This window comes from Balaenoptera ricei, chromosome 8, assembly GCF_028023285.1.
Source record: "Balaenoptera ricei isolate mBalRic1 chromosome 8, mBalRic1.hap2, whole genome shotgun sequence".
Classification (NCBI taxonomy): domain Eukaryota; kingdom Metazoa; phylum Chordata; class Mammalia; order Artiodactyla; family Balaenopteridae; genus Balaenoptera; species Balaenoptera ricei.
The window spans coordinates 43659819-43674824 of record NC_082646.1 but is presented as its reverse complement, the minus strand read 5'-3'; the positions used below and the strand labels follow the sequence as shown (position 1 = coordinate 43674824).

Genomic DNA, 15006 nt, shown 5'->3' with positions numbered 1-15006 from the left:
TCAGTCAGTCTGGGAACACGGCTGCCATGACGTGGGCAGGGTGAGTGATGACGTCACAACTGTTGGCTGCTCTTTGCTGCTGTTCTCCTGGATTCGTGGATTCTCCCTGGGGCACTAGGCCTACTCCTTCTCTGAACCGTAGTCCTTATCGATCTTGGGGTGTTATGCTGGGAAGGACCTGAGACTAAATCCAGTCAAAACCCTTCTTTTTCTGAGGAGGAAACTGGGGCTCAGAGATGAAGATGACTTCGTTAGTTGCAGAGCTGGATCTAAAAGGAGGGTACCCTGACACCTCAGTGCAATGCCCTTTTCTATTCTCTAGTCATTTCTACCAGAAGATGTTGTGGGGTTTTTTAATATATATTTTAATAGCTTTTAAAAGCTTCATCAATTCTTCTGACAGAGATGAAAATTTTATTTTATTTTTAAAATTTAAAGAAAATTTTATTGAAATATAGTTGAATTGCAATGTTATGTTAGTTTCAGGTGTACAGCAAAGTGGTTCAGTTATACATATATAAATATATATATTCCAGAAGATGTTTGAGAAGGATTCAATTCTGATGTCAGCCTGTGTGCTCTTAACTATCATGTATTCTACGTCTTTCCTTAACGCCTTAGAAATTATTACCTCTAAGCTGCATAAATCAGTGATTTAATATGGTTTTTTTTCCTTCCCCAAAGCCCTGCTATTTTCTTTTTTTTTTTAAGAACTTTTATGATTTATTCTCTTTTCAAGCCTTGCTATTTTCTGAAGTATTAAATCTTTGAAGGCAGCTGAGAAACTGTTAAAATGTTTGTAAAAACTAAATAATCCCCCTAAAGACAGAGACATGAGCCGTTCTCTGGAGCACATTGTAGCCAAAGCCCTTTGTCTGTTGTAGATATCAAAAAAGATAATCTCATGCTTGAAGCCTTTCTCCAAAGAGCCCCAAACCCTTACACATGTAATCTTGCTACGGCTATAGGACAGACCTTGATACTCCCACTGACAGATAGAGAAACTGAAGTTCAAAAAGGCTTGGTGCCCCCTCCCAAGGCATCTGTAAAATGGGTAGTAGTCCTGAGTAAAGAGCTCCGGGTGCCATAAAACCCTCCCTGAATTCTTTACCTTCCACCGGCATCAGGACATCTGCTGCAATACATGCAGCTACGTGGCAGACTGTGACACCCCATCACCTCTGGGTCACATTGTCCTGTCACTTTGGGAATCACAAAGGGGCTTTGGGAATCACAAAGGGGCTTTGGGATGAGACCAGATTAAATATCCCAGTTCCAACCCTTACTAACTGTCTGGCCTTAAATAAGTTCCCCAACCCCTCTGAGCTCCTCTTCCTCCCTGGAAAAATGAGATCTTAATTCCTTGCTTTCTCTGCAGACCGTGAGCTCCTGGAGGGCTGGCATACCAGCCCAGTCACCAGTGCAGGCAAGGCACCAGCCAACCAGTACATGCTCGATACATGTCTGCTGAACTGCCAAGTTGTTGGGAGAACTAAGTAGACATTCCACCTAAATTCCCTAACGTCATGTCTAGAACGTATGTGGATTCCTGTCTCAGGTGTTTTTACACACAGAGCCTGGGCTCCCTTGTGTAGGAATCTCAGAGGCTGGAAATACCCCTCTCCAGTCATTGGAGATCATATTTCTGTCACACGGGGCTTAATTTGGGAATGGACTGACCCCCCCTATGCCCAAGAAAATAGGATGCCTTCAGTTGATTAGGGACCTAGGAACTACCCCCTCCCAAATCCAGAATCCAGCAGCAGAGATAAAATAACACACAAAAATCAGACAAACTGATTTGGGAGTTTTTAAAAATAAACTTTGGGAGTTTAAATAAACATACAGGCCAGGGGTCCATCTCCAAAATCTGATTCAGGAAGTCTGAGATGGGTCTAGACATACATTTTTTTCTGTAGTTGACTGTGATGTCTTGCCTGGTTTAGGAGTCTTTGCATTGGACACATATAAGTTATTATTATTACTCCTTTTAAAATCTTCCAAGCAGGGGGAGGTCAAAACAATCGTTGTCAAACAAAACAGCACATTCCTTTCAGAAAGGAGTATCTTAGTGAACTGTTTCAGCGGCCACCTACAGGCAGGGAATTCTGATTTCTAAGAGTTGATCTCCGTGACTCATTCCCGTGAATTGACACGTTCACGCGCTGTCTCATCCATAGATGCCACAGGTTGGTAACAGCCTTCTGAGCTGCTCCTTTGAATCAATCCTGATCCAACACACAGCAGTACACAGGATGGGTTTAAGGGAGTGCTAGATGTCTGGAGGAATTTCCAATCACCCCTGAGCATTTTGTGCAGAATCCAAGGACCCCCGCTTTGGCTTGGTGCCTCTGCAGGGTATGTTGAGGGTCAGTGGAGCGTGCTTATCAGCTTTGCTGCAGGATACATGCTGTCATTTCACCTTGTGAAGCCTCGTTGACGGGGGCAATTATGTTGTCCATCATCAGTGGGGAGCTCTTGGAATAACTTCTCCCATATTACATAGCACTTCCCACCCACACACCCTCTCCATCTCACCCCTTCCAATCTTCCTTCTTCTCTCTCTGCTAATTTATCCATTAACTTCTGCCCAGTTTTTCATTTACTGTAGCTATAATTGCTTATAACAGCTCTGGTAATTTGCTAGCAGCTCTGAAAACAGACAGCTTCAGCACCTGCGCATCTAAATGTATAATTTTGCAGTACTGATCCCTTAACCCTTCTCTGAGTGCCGCTTGCAATTTCATCTTTCTTAACTTCACATATGTTCACATCACCCGAAATGCCCTTTCTTCTTGTCACTTTCCCACTTTGGTACTCCTGACAACTCCTGTCTTTCCTTTGTGGTTCAATTCAGTTGTTTCCGTCTCTGGGAAACTTCCCCTGGCCACCTCTCTCCAACAATCAGTTATATACACGTTTGTCTCCTGAGAAATAGGAGACATTTGAGGGTAGAGATGCTGTGACCCTCTTCTTTGTATCCCCAGTGCCTACCATATGGCAGAAGTCCTGTGAATATTCACTGGATGGATGAATGAATTGATCCAATGGTCAGAGTCAACAACCCACCCAGGAAACATTTTTAGCATTACTGCTGAATAGCAGTTCAGCATAGAAGTTCTGTGCCCCAATAGAGATGGAGTTTTGAGTACATGGTTGATGGATTAATTTATTTATAAAATAAATTAACAAATTTATTAATAAATAAGTAAATTTATTAATTTATTTATTGACTATCCCAGTTAGCAAAGTGCCAAGCCGTAGATGCTTGAAAGAGTTATACCCTGATGAGCTGCAACTTTTGAGGGATCACAGAAGGCAGTCTCGGCAATGGGGCCAGCTTTATCAGTGTGCAGCCTTTGCAACTGTACAAGGCCCCGTGTTTAGAAGGGCCCCGTGTTGGTTTAATGTTCTGCTGTGGCTGCATTGAACTTCTTCACCCTTTTTTGTAATTGAAGTATAGTTGATTTACAATATTATGTTAGTTTCAGGCGTGTACAGCAAAGTGACTCGGATATATACATGTATATGTATGTGTATATATATACATATATATATATATTCTTTTCCATTACAGGTTATTAAAAAATATTGAATACAGTTCCCTGTGCTATACAGTAGGTCCTTGTTGTTTATTTTTTATATAGTAGTGTGTATCTGTTAATGCCTCCCCCTTTGGTAACCATAAGTTTGTTTTCTCTGTGAGTCTGTTTCTGTTTTGTAAATAAGTCATTTGTTAACATTTTTTAAACAAGTGTCCCTAGATTCCACATATATGCGTTAATATACGATATTTGTTTTTGTCTTTCTGACTTACTTCACTCTGTATGACAGACTCTAGGTCCATCCACGTCTCTACAAATGACCCAATTTCGTTCCTTTTAATGGCTGAGTAATCCAAAAAAGACGGAATATATGTATACATATAGCTGATTCACTTTGCTGTACAGCAGAAACTAACACAACATTGTAAAACAACCGTACCCCAATAAATAAATAAATAAATGAATTTATGAAGGATAAACACACACACACACACACACACACTCTGCATTTTTATGTTCTGTGAGAACTCATGTGGCCAGTCTTACCCAGCAGAGCCGGTGCCAGCCCAACTGACAAGTCCCCAAGAAGTTTATGGTACAGTCAGGGTCTGTGGCTGGTGCTGCCTTCTGTCTTTTTTTTTTTTTTTTTTGACTATTCAAAAAGAGTCAAAAGGGACTACTGACCCCCAGAGTTGGTATTTTGCACGTGGGAACGTGCCAGGATTAGTTATCACCCAATGAAAAACTTTTAAAAGGCACTTAAAGCAGACATAATTAGAGAGTCTATTTAAAAAGTCATTTCTGACTTCAGAAGTAATTGCAATTCCATGGACCTCCTCAGGGCAACTTTCTGCTTTATTTCCTATCTGAAGGCATATTTTAAAGACAGAAAAGAACGTTCAGTTTGAGCTCTTTCACTGGGATAGAATTTTATTTGCCTCCCACAGGCAATGAGAGAAGAATTTGAGGCTAGCAACTTTCTTCTACTGCTTAATTAAATAGTGTTAAGAATGTATCCCTTGAAATAACTTTATAATAAGAACTTTGACCCAAAAAAAGTGATTTTCTGAGTAAAGTCAGTGCCTTTCTAAGCAAAAACTAAAATGAGGAATGGAAAGATCCAGAAAAAGAATCTTATAAAAATACCTTTTTCTACAATTATTTCAAGTAGTATGTATGTTGAGAAATAAACTGGCCTGGAAAATAACCTGAAAATTTGACTACTCTCTAAGATTGATACTAAAGAATTGTTTTCTATGTACATGAGTTTTATAATAGTTCTTTTACTTATTACAGACATGATCTGTGGCCACTGTGTAAAATCTGGAAGGACAGACAAAAAGAAAAAAACAGTCAATTCTAACCACTGTTACCATTTTGATAGAAGTCCCTTCCACCTTGTTCTTTACAAAAATGGGCTTCTAAACTAGATACTGTTTTGTAACCTGCTTTTTTCACTGGCTTGCAAGCATATTTCTGTGTCACTATATACTCTTTTATACTTTTACGTAATGATATATATAGTATTCTGTGATATGAATGTACTGTGCTTTATTCAACCAGTCCTTATTCTTGGAAAATTGGGTAGTTACTAGTTTATTTCACAAATGAGAACATCTATTTAGCAATAGCCTTGTATATAATCTATGAATGTTTTATGCACATTTTTAGTATTAAATATTTCTGACTTCTCCACTTCGCACTGTTTGGAGGCTCTTCAGTTCTTTGGCCCATGCATTTGCGGCGGGCATGTGTGTGCACATGGTGTGCACACCACCCCTACCTTCATTGTGTTAGCAATTTCATCGTACGCTTGCTGTGGTCCCCTGGCTGTTTCTTCTGCAGTTCCACATTCATTCTCTCCTGTTGTGTGCCAGGCCCTGGACTCAGAACTAGGATACAAAGATAATAAGACACAGTCCCTTAACAGGGGGTGGGAGTGGGGAGTATCAGATGGAGGCAGTCGAAAAGTACAAACTTCCTGTTATAAGATAAATAAGTACTGGGGATGTAAGGTACAACATGATAAATATAATGAACACTGCTGTGTGTGATATATGAAAGATGTTAAGAGAGCAAATCCTATGTGAGTTCTCATCACGAAGAAAAGACTTTTTTTTCTTTTTTTAAAAATTTCGTATCTACCTGAGAGGATGGCTATTCACTAAACTTACTGTGGTAATCATTTCATGATACATGTAAGTCACATCATTATGTACACCTTAAACTTATACAGGGCTATATGTCAATTATATCTCAATAAAACTGGGGGAAAAAGTAAAGTGGAAAGGCAAAGAAAAAGACACGGTCCTTCTGCCTAAATGATACATTAATCTAGTGGGAGAAAGGATATAAATATAACTAATGAGAATGCAAAAATGATGTTAAGGAATCAAAGGGAAGGGAGCAACTGGGGAAGTTAAGGAAGCTGTCCCAGAGGAGACCCTGCAAAGAATATGTAGGATTTTGACAAATGAAGGCGGGAAAGAAGATGTTCCGTGTAGAAGGGAAAGCATGAGCAGAGGCCTGCAGGAGTAAATGTGAGCGTGACTTCAGGAGTGACTGGAGTAGACCATCCAACAGGGAAGTGGAGCAGGAAATGACATGGAGAGTGTGGGTTGGGACCAGACTGGAAAGGACTGGAAAGCCATTCTCAATCGTTTTTACTTCTTGCTGTAAGAAGTGAGAAGTCGGTAACTATCTTGAGTTGGGGGGGGTAGGACTGGACCCAGCGTTTTAGGAACTTAACTCTGATTCAATTTAGCCAGGAAGGGATGGAGTCCGAGTTTGCAATTAGGGGTCTCTTGCAACAGTGTAGGTGAGAGAGGGTGGAACCTTGCCTGACTGTGAGCCCCGGCCACAGACATTCAAGAGGTCTCTCAGAGGTAGAATCAACATTCCAGTTCAGGTAGGATTGGAAGACATGCAGGAAACCCTAAACTATCTGATAGCTAAGATATTACTTTAATATATAGTTAATAGTTTACGTAATTCCTTGTCAAGTTGCTAAGCTCCTAGAATTAGGGAAGCATCTTTTGGGCTCCACTTCACCTCAGCATGGTGCCTGGAATAGTCAAACAAGTGGCACTTGACAAATCCTTATTAAATGGGAGGGTCATAGCCAGGGTCTCTGCTGAGAAAGACAGAACCCTTGTGCTTCTCAAAAGTACTATATTTTAAGGATAAGGCTGTTGCAAAGGAATGCAGTGACATATTCAAGACCCAAAGCTTTGTTTAGCATTTTTCTTCAAAAGGTAATCCTTATAGCTTAAATAAGAATGTGCCTTAATCACCACGCCTGGGTCCTAAAGACTGAAATCTAAATGTACTTGTGGGATTTCAAGCACTGATAAGTAGACATTCATGAAGTCGGGAGAAAGTGTTGGTTCAAAACAAGTTATTAGATTGCCTAGGTCATGGGATTGAGGGACTGACAGCCATGGGACATGAAGGAACTGTAAGGGGCAATTGCAATGCTCTGTATCTTAATGCGGATAGTGGTTCCACGGAGATGTACATTTCTCAGAATTTATGCGCTAGACACTCAATGTGTTCAGGCTATTGTACATAAATTATGACACCTCAGTATATCAATCAAGCTGATATGAAAGCAAATGATTAGAACCAAACTTAAAAGTATTTCTAGAGTATGATTTTTGAGACTGTTTCAAATTACTTTTTCCCCAGATATCTATTCTGTATAAATTCAAGTCCCTTTAGAAAAGCCAGTTTACAGCAATTTAGTACAACCCCCATTTTCTGTGTGCCGCTTACAGGCCAGATCCTGTGCAGGCACTGGAGGATAGAGTGTGAAGGTCACAGACACGGCCCTGCCCTGACAGAGTCAAAGCAGCTGCCAACATGAGACCCCCTGAGTAAGAGCAGAGCTCTTGTGGGTTCCTTAAGCCCAGGGAGCTTGATCTCAGAAGGAGGGGAGAAAACATTTTTAAAGACCAGGTTCAGTGTACTTGCTGTGTTGGCTTCTCTGGCCATTTGGTTTTGGTGCTGGTTCTAACATCTCTAACAATCTCAAGTATCAAGCTGAGTTCTTCTGACACTAGGTGAGATCCTTGGGGATGATCCTAGCAGTGGACGTTATTTCTCACTGAGGTATAAAAGCCTTGCTGTAAACTATATGTGTGAACTCTCAACATGTAACTGAATGGTATGAAACTACTGTGTTAAATTTTCATCCCATCCAGAAGAGTCCAAGAACTCATCATCACTGGGTTTAATGTGGACTTTTCCTTTGGTGACTCAGCCCATTTATGCCCAGGTCCAGCAACTTAATGGCCAGTTGGAGGAGAGGGTCAGCCCTTTGAAAATAAAAATGAAACCAACTCCATTAATTTAACTTGCAAATGAATCAGAGTGCTGGAAGATCATCTTACACTTCAATGGACTAGGTTCTATCATTTTAAAAATGAAGACACCTGGGCTTCCCTGGTGGCACAGTGGTTGAGAATCTGCCTGCCAAGGCAGGGGACACGGGTTCGAGCCCTGGTCTGGGAGGATCCCACATGCCGCGGAGCTGCTAGGCCCGTGAGCCACAATTGCTGAGCCTGCGCGTCTGGAGCCTGTGCTCCTCAACAAGAGAGGCTGCGACAGTGAGAGGCCCGCACACCGCGATGAAGAGTGGCCCCCGCTTGCCGCAACTAGAGGAAGCCCTCGCACAGAAACGAAGACCCAACACAGCCAAAAATAAAATTAAAAAAAATAAAAAAATTTTTAAAAATGAAGACACCTGAGACCCAACGAGGTTAAGCTACATGAGTATACTTGGGAAACCCATGGGCTACAAGCAGGATCTCCTGTCTTCCAAGACTGCACCACATTGCCTTCATTTCTAAGCATTTAAAACTTTGACTTTTCTGTACAGTCCATGCTCCCCAAATGGTCCCTCTTTTCATTTGGCCCAGTTGAGAGGAACCTAGCCTCCATTTAGAAATCTTCCAAGGGAGGGAATATAGATGCCCTTGGCAACCCACCCACCCCAGGTTTTCATAGCCTTCTCTCTGGGAATTTGTACATGCTATTTCTTTCCTCTCACCCCACTCCACAAAATGCCACTACCTGTTAACTTCCTTTGAGCAAATCGGGATTTTAAGCATTCTCTGTTTACTTGATTTTAATCCTCTGAAGGCCTGCCTGCTCCATGTGCCACAGTTAACATGCGGAAACTTCACATGCAATGAAAATCATACTTCTCTTGGTAGTCTGGCATTTCAGCATCTTAAGAAGCTAAGTAGCTCCGTCCTCATTAAATTAAGCGCAAATTGGAGAAGAGAATTACGTACTTAAAAACACAGACACGAAATGATGGATTAATGTTATACCTTAATATAACACGTCGTGACATGCAGTGAGAGCATTAGACCAATTAGCAAGCAAGTCTTCTGCTCGGGTTCATCTTTTCTGCCGGGTGCATAGAGAAAAGCTGGTGATTTGAAGGATGGCATTTATCAAACGCCCGTGGATAGAAAGTTTCCACTTTAGTGAGGGGACCTGCATTCATTTAACAAAGACAGCCCCCATTGCCTGGTAATACAGCAAAAGACCCGAGTGCTCCACTGAAAGTATTGCCTGCACGTTGGCATTTATGCATCTGACTTGATTTCTAGAAACCATTGAAATCTGTTGCATTTGTGTCTAAATTGGAGTTTAGATACATTCCAAAAATATATCCTGCTCTTTTCTTCAGAACTACCAAATCACAAGTGATACCACTTAGCAGGTTTGTTGGTTTGGGTGCCCACCCTGCCCCAACCTTTTCTAGTCTTACTTTCATATTAAGTCTGACCGGTAACAGAAAGGAGAGGTAAACAGTAAATCTCCCTGTTCCTCCTGGTGTGAATGCGCAAGATAACTGTCAGAAGCAAAATGTATGGGGAGTGGGGGGAGTTTGGGTCAGCAACTTGTTGGGGATGGTTTTCTGCTGTGATAAAGCAGAAACTCCCTGTCACCAAGCTTTAAAGGAACAGAACCTGCCCGGAGGGGAGCCGTGGTCTTCGTGTGACTGATCAATGTCAGCCTTGTAAATGCAGGGTTCCAACAACAGGACCAGCCGGCTGAGCTGGAAGCTCGGAAAACACGTCCTCTCCTGCTTGGGGGTCTGAGCAGAGCCGAGGGCCTCTGAATAGGGCTGGGAGAGAAATCTGCAGACTGGGGACACAGGCAATATCTTTAATTAGATTTCAGCTATCTGTCCCAGTGAAGGAAACACAGGCAGTCATGAAAAGCACCTTCCCTTCAGGCCTTGCTGCCACAGAGAGCGACAGTGTGCAAACCCAGCCCCTACCTCTCCTAACTCAGCGGGTTGGAGTACTATGGCTTTCAGAACAGGGTCAGAAATGGCCTTCTTCTTACGTGATCTTCAAGCCTGAAGAGGAAGCTTATCCAGGAGCAGACCTCCTGAAAATAGGACTTTGTCCCTCCTGCTTACCTACATATGCTAGTGGCACCAGGGGAATCCCTCAGCCCTTGGTTTATGCATCAGTGAAGTGGGTGTTGTCAGCAGATGCGCAGATGAAAGATCCTGCATGAACTTCCTGCCCCATCTTATTGTTGGTAAGAGCGCTCTTCCATACGCTGGGGCTGGGAGTCAAGTCCCCAGGGAACGTGTGTGATTTGAAAACCCATGTGGTGTATTTATGTCAATCACTGATGTGTTTCCATAAATGCATTTTTGTGCCTTTGAGAGGTGTCCTGACATTATCCAGTCAGTCAAGGCAGCTTCCAGGGCACACAGTCAACTCCGACACCCAGGCAGGGTTATTGTTTTTCAGGTGCAAGCTTGATCACCTCCGCAGTCCTCTCTGTATCCACCCCAGGAATTTATGTTGAAAAGTTTAATCTTGCAGCCACCTGTAAAAGTAGCCAGAAAGCATCCCTAAAACACCTGCTTTGGGACCTTATTTCAAGGGGCAGCAAGGAAAGAGCAAAGACTTCTTGTTTTTCACCCCAGCACCAATAAAATCAGAGGTTGATGTTTATATATCACGGGGTGGTAGTTTTGAAAGAGAAATAAAAGTAAATGATGAAACTTTGGATAAAATGGACTCTCTGGAATGGAACCATGAGCAAACTCTCAATGTTGACCTTCTGGTTAAAGCCACATAATGCAATTTCTCTCATTCCCTCCAGATACATGATTTTATTGGTTTGCTTGGAATTTTGGCTTAAGGGAAACTGTACGTTGAGGGAGTAAAATGTTTAACTCTTATTACTGCCAAAGGCCTGTCCCCATGGTGAGATGGTATCGTAGAAAATGACAGCGCGTAGGCCCTCCCTGTAAGAGCTTATATTTTAGGGGTCCATGATTCGCAAAAGACATTTTCAGGTAGTTGTCATAGCTAAAGTCATGACTAATGACTGTCTTCATTAAGACCATTTAGGATCACCATGATGCTTTTTCAGCCTATGAAGTTGTTATGTTTTCTTTCTTATAAACTGTACCTCCTAGTGAATTTGAGGTTTATATACCATTTTGAAGTGCTGATCTCCTCGGATGAAAACAGTTAAATCAATCTTCAGAATCAGATGTTGGTCCAATCATCATTCACTGATTTGTTGGTTGTTAATGAACATTTCCTGGTTGATAGGTTTTAGCTTTAGTATATATTAAGGTAACATGGTATTTTGATAACTACGTGCATTTCTTTAAAAGTCATGGAACTGGAGACCACCCTCTGACTAGATCCTCTCCCTCCTTTGATGGGGTGCTCTAGGCTTACTGGCCACTGTATTTCTTTTTTTCCCTTTATATCCCCTTATGACCGCATCCATTCTTATGGCTCTGCTGGCTCTCTGAATGCTGAAGACCCTCAAAAATGTAACTCCAGTTTGGACCTCTCCTCTGATCTCCAGCCTCCTCTCTCTGCTAACTTCCTACTTGAATCTCCACTTAAATATAAAATGTCCATCTCACACTTAATCGATGCAAAAGAGGGCCCGTGATCTTCGTCCAAATCCTAGTCTTCCCGCAGTCCTCTCCATGGCAGCTGATGACAACTCCCTCTTTTCAGTCGCTCGGGCCCAAACCTAAGAGTCATTCTGGGATCTTCTCTTTCGTTCACATCCCACACCCTGCCAGCTCCACGGTGAGAAAGCGATCTATTCTCACCACCTCCAAGTTCAGAATACATTTAGGGCCCCTCACTTCTCACACCTACGTGTTCAGAGTACATCTGGAACCCGACCACCTCTCACCCCTTCCAACACCACCGTCCGTCCCAGCTGCCCTTATCGCACACCTGTCTTCCTGCAGGAGACTGCCAGTGGGTCTCTGCTGCCTGTCTTGCTGTTCTGTTCATAACCAGCTGCCTGAGCGATCCTGTTAATATCTAATTCATTTCATGTGACTCCCCTCCTCAGAGCCCTACAGCACTTCCCAACTACCACCAACCGCCACCCCTCCGGGCGATCTGCTCCCCAATGCGTCACCACCCTGCTCTCATCTCCTGCATCTCTCTTCTTCACTCTGGTCACACTGGTCCTCTCCCCCGTGCTCCTCAAACATACGAGCTCGGCTCCCACCCCAGGAGCTCGGCTCCCACCCCAGGCTTGCCTGGGTCCCTCTGCTTGCAGTGTTTTTCCTCAGATTTCTGCACTGCTCACTCCCTCCCCTCCTTCAGGTCTTCACTCAAATGCCAAACTTCCAACCACCTGTATTAAAAGGACCACCCTTCCCTCCAGCTCCCAAACTCCCTCTCCCCCCAGCACTCACGATTCCCCCTCCATTATGGCTTCATTTTTCTCCCTTTTTACTCCCTAACATACCATGTATTTTACTGATTCTTTGTTCTTGTTCATTTCTTTTTTTTTTTTTTAACATCTTTATTGGAGTATAATTGCTTTACAATGGTGTGTTCGTTTCCGCTTTATAACAAAGTGAATTGTTCTTGTTCATTTCTTATTTACTCTCACCAGAAAGTAAAAATTTCCCTCAGGAAATGTTCGACTCTTGTCCATTATGAGAATCTCTAGCCTTTGGAATAGTGCCTGATAGAGTCTAGATAAAAATCTGTCGAATTAATTAATTAATTTGTATTTCTCTTTCTGTGGCACATCTTGACCCTTATACCTATTGGCATCTTAGAGTTTTTCTTAAGGATGCATGGGGTTCTTTAATATATTAAGAAGATCCAACTATTTCTTTTTTTATTAAGTTGCTGGACTGTTTATTAGGAGATGCTTAGTAATCCTCAAGATAACAGTTTCAGATGGAGGTTATAAAGATATGAAGAAATTTCTTGAGGGCTTGAATAATTATAGTTTATATGTTCTTTACGGTTTTCAAAGCATTTTTCATCTTACTTGTGGCCTAGGCAGGTAAGAAAGACTGTAACTTGTCCAAGCCACACGAGCCAGAAGAATTGAAGTCAGTTTCTCTAACATGATCAAGACAGTTGGTCAGTTATTTGAAAACATTAAAGTAAGGACTCATAACAACGTGACACATGCATGCAAAACGTTTTGCTTTAGATCCAACTATTCCTGATATTTGTTACCAATATTTTCTGTTTCTTTACCATTTGGTTCAGTTGTATATTTGCTATAAACTGAAGTCGTCGTAGGACCAAAGCTGTTGGTTTCCATAGTTACCGTTTTTCTTCGTGTGTCCCTTAGACAGTCATCAAAGCCACAACCTCTAGTGCAGAGAGCGTCCGGCTGCGTCCCCCTCCGCTCACGCTCTCGTGTCTCCCACAGGCACCAACAGGAAGGTCGTGTACTCCCTGGCCGACTCGGCCAATGGGTTCTTCTCCATCGACAGCTCGTCTGGCATCATCATGCTGGAGCAGCCGCTGGACCGAGAACAACAGTCCTCCTACGGCATCAGCGTGCAGGCCACCGACCAGAGCCCCGGCCAGGCCCTGTCCTCTCTGGCCACTGTCACCATCACCGTCCTGGACATTAACGACAACCCCCCCGTGTTTGAGAGGAGGGACTACCTGGTGACGGTGCCTGAGGACACCTCCCCTGGCACGCAAGTCCTTGTTGTTTTTGCCACCAGCAAAGATATAGGCACAAATGCCGAGATTACGTACCTCATCCGGTCTGGAAATGAGCAAGGGAAATTTAGGATCAACCCAAAGACAGGTGGGTAAACAGCAACCAACTTAGAATCCAAGGCTTCCCTATACCCTGGTTCTCCTCCTAACCCTCTCATCAACCGCCCTTCTTGGTGGAAACAAGTCTTCTCATAGCAGGACCTGCATGCCGACCCCAGAGTGCCCTCTGACACTCTGTTCCAAGGATGCCCCCTGCTAAGTTTCAGCTCCTTGCTGTGGGCTCACTGGGCAAATACTTGGCCCCTAGGTTGGCTCCAGGAGATTTCAGATTGGCAAGCTCGGGACCAGTAATGTGGTTCAAGATGGGGAGATAGTATTTGCAGATGGAGCCTGAGGGTCTGTTTGTTTCTCTCTCTTTTCTGTTTGCTTGTTTTTGTTACTTGGGTCCTATATTTCTGTGTTGGAACTGCTCCTGGGGATTAACCTCTCAGTTGCCACTGTCCACGCTCAGGTTGCCACTCTCTGGTCACTTACCAAGGCAGACGTTAATGAGCGATCGGCACGGTGACCTTCAGGCCTTCTACACCCAGCACGCGGCCAGCTGGAACGGGCATTTTATTTGATTCCAGCTCACTGCTCCTCGTCAGAACCCTGCCATTTCTCACCACGCCCTTTTCAAACTCTGGGGGAGGATGTGGCATCTCCTGGGGAAGAGATGTCTAGAAAGAAACCAAGAGAACAAAAATAGAACCCTAGGGCTTTCTCTTCCTCAGGGAGTTAATAACTATTAGGACTGTTCTGAGTAAACGAAGAGGGTAATTCAGGAAAAAGTTTGGCTATTCTTTGAAAAGTAAACATACTCACTCTTGCATTTTCAAAGAGTGTTTATATTAATATTTTCAAAGCTCTTTTGTGGATATTCTTATTTGTTTACCTATCCCCCTATGAATAAGCAAGGCAGCCCCATTTCACAGATAAGAAAGGTGAGTCTATCATACCTTCCGGCCACTGGATGTAATTCCCTCATCACTCAAGGAATATGTACTTGTTGAGCAAGAGGGCAAAGGAGGTCTGTTTTCTGTTGGATAATCCCAGAAGTATGAGCAAGAAACTATCGCAATTAGCAATGTTCATTTAACATGGCAGATACACCAGCTTCCTATTAAGTCATTAGTTATTTCTCCCATTTTCTGTATGAGAAAATCAGCTTCAGAGAGGTTAATTTTTCCAATGTGAGTAAGTTGTGGGTGGTGCAGGGATCCAGGATTTGAAGTCAGATCTCCCTGACTCTGGAATACATGCTCTAACCTCTATATAGCACTGCTATGCCATGGGGGTGCAAAAATTGCAGGACATGTAGTCCCTGCCTTAGTATAGGAGGGTGGAAACGTTAATGGAGGGATTGCAGCAGCAGTTTCTCCCAGCAGTAACCCTGTTTATTAAGTGCATTA

General features: G+C 43.0%; 1 protein-coding gene across 2 annotated transcripts in view; it reads left to right on the top strand.

Moving 5' to 3' along the window:
• The window catches only part of FAT3 (FAT atypical cadherin 3), a 559321-nt gene that overhangs the window by 487419 nt on the left and 56896 nt on the right, over positions 1-15006 (top strand). For both annotated transcript variants that reach the window (XM_059929409.1, XM_059929408.1), the window contains exon 13: positions 13254-13647. In XM_059929409.1, coding sequence (XP_059785392.1) covers positions 13254-13647 — 394 coding nt within the window. The remainder of the gene's footprint in view (positions 1-13253; positions 13648-15006) is intronic.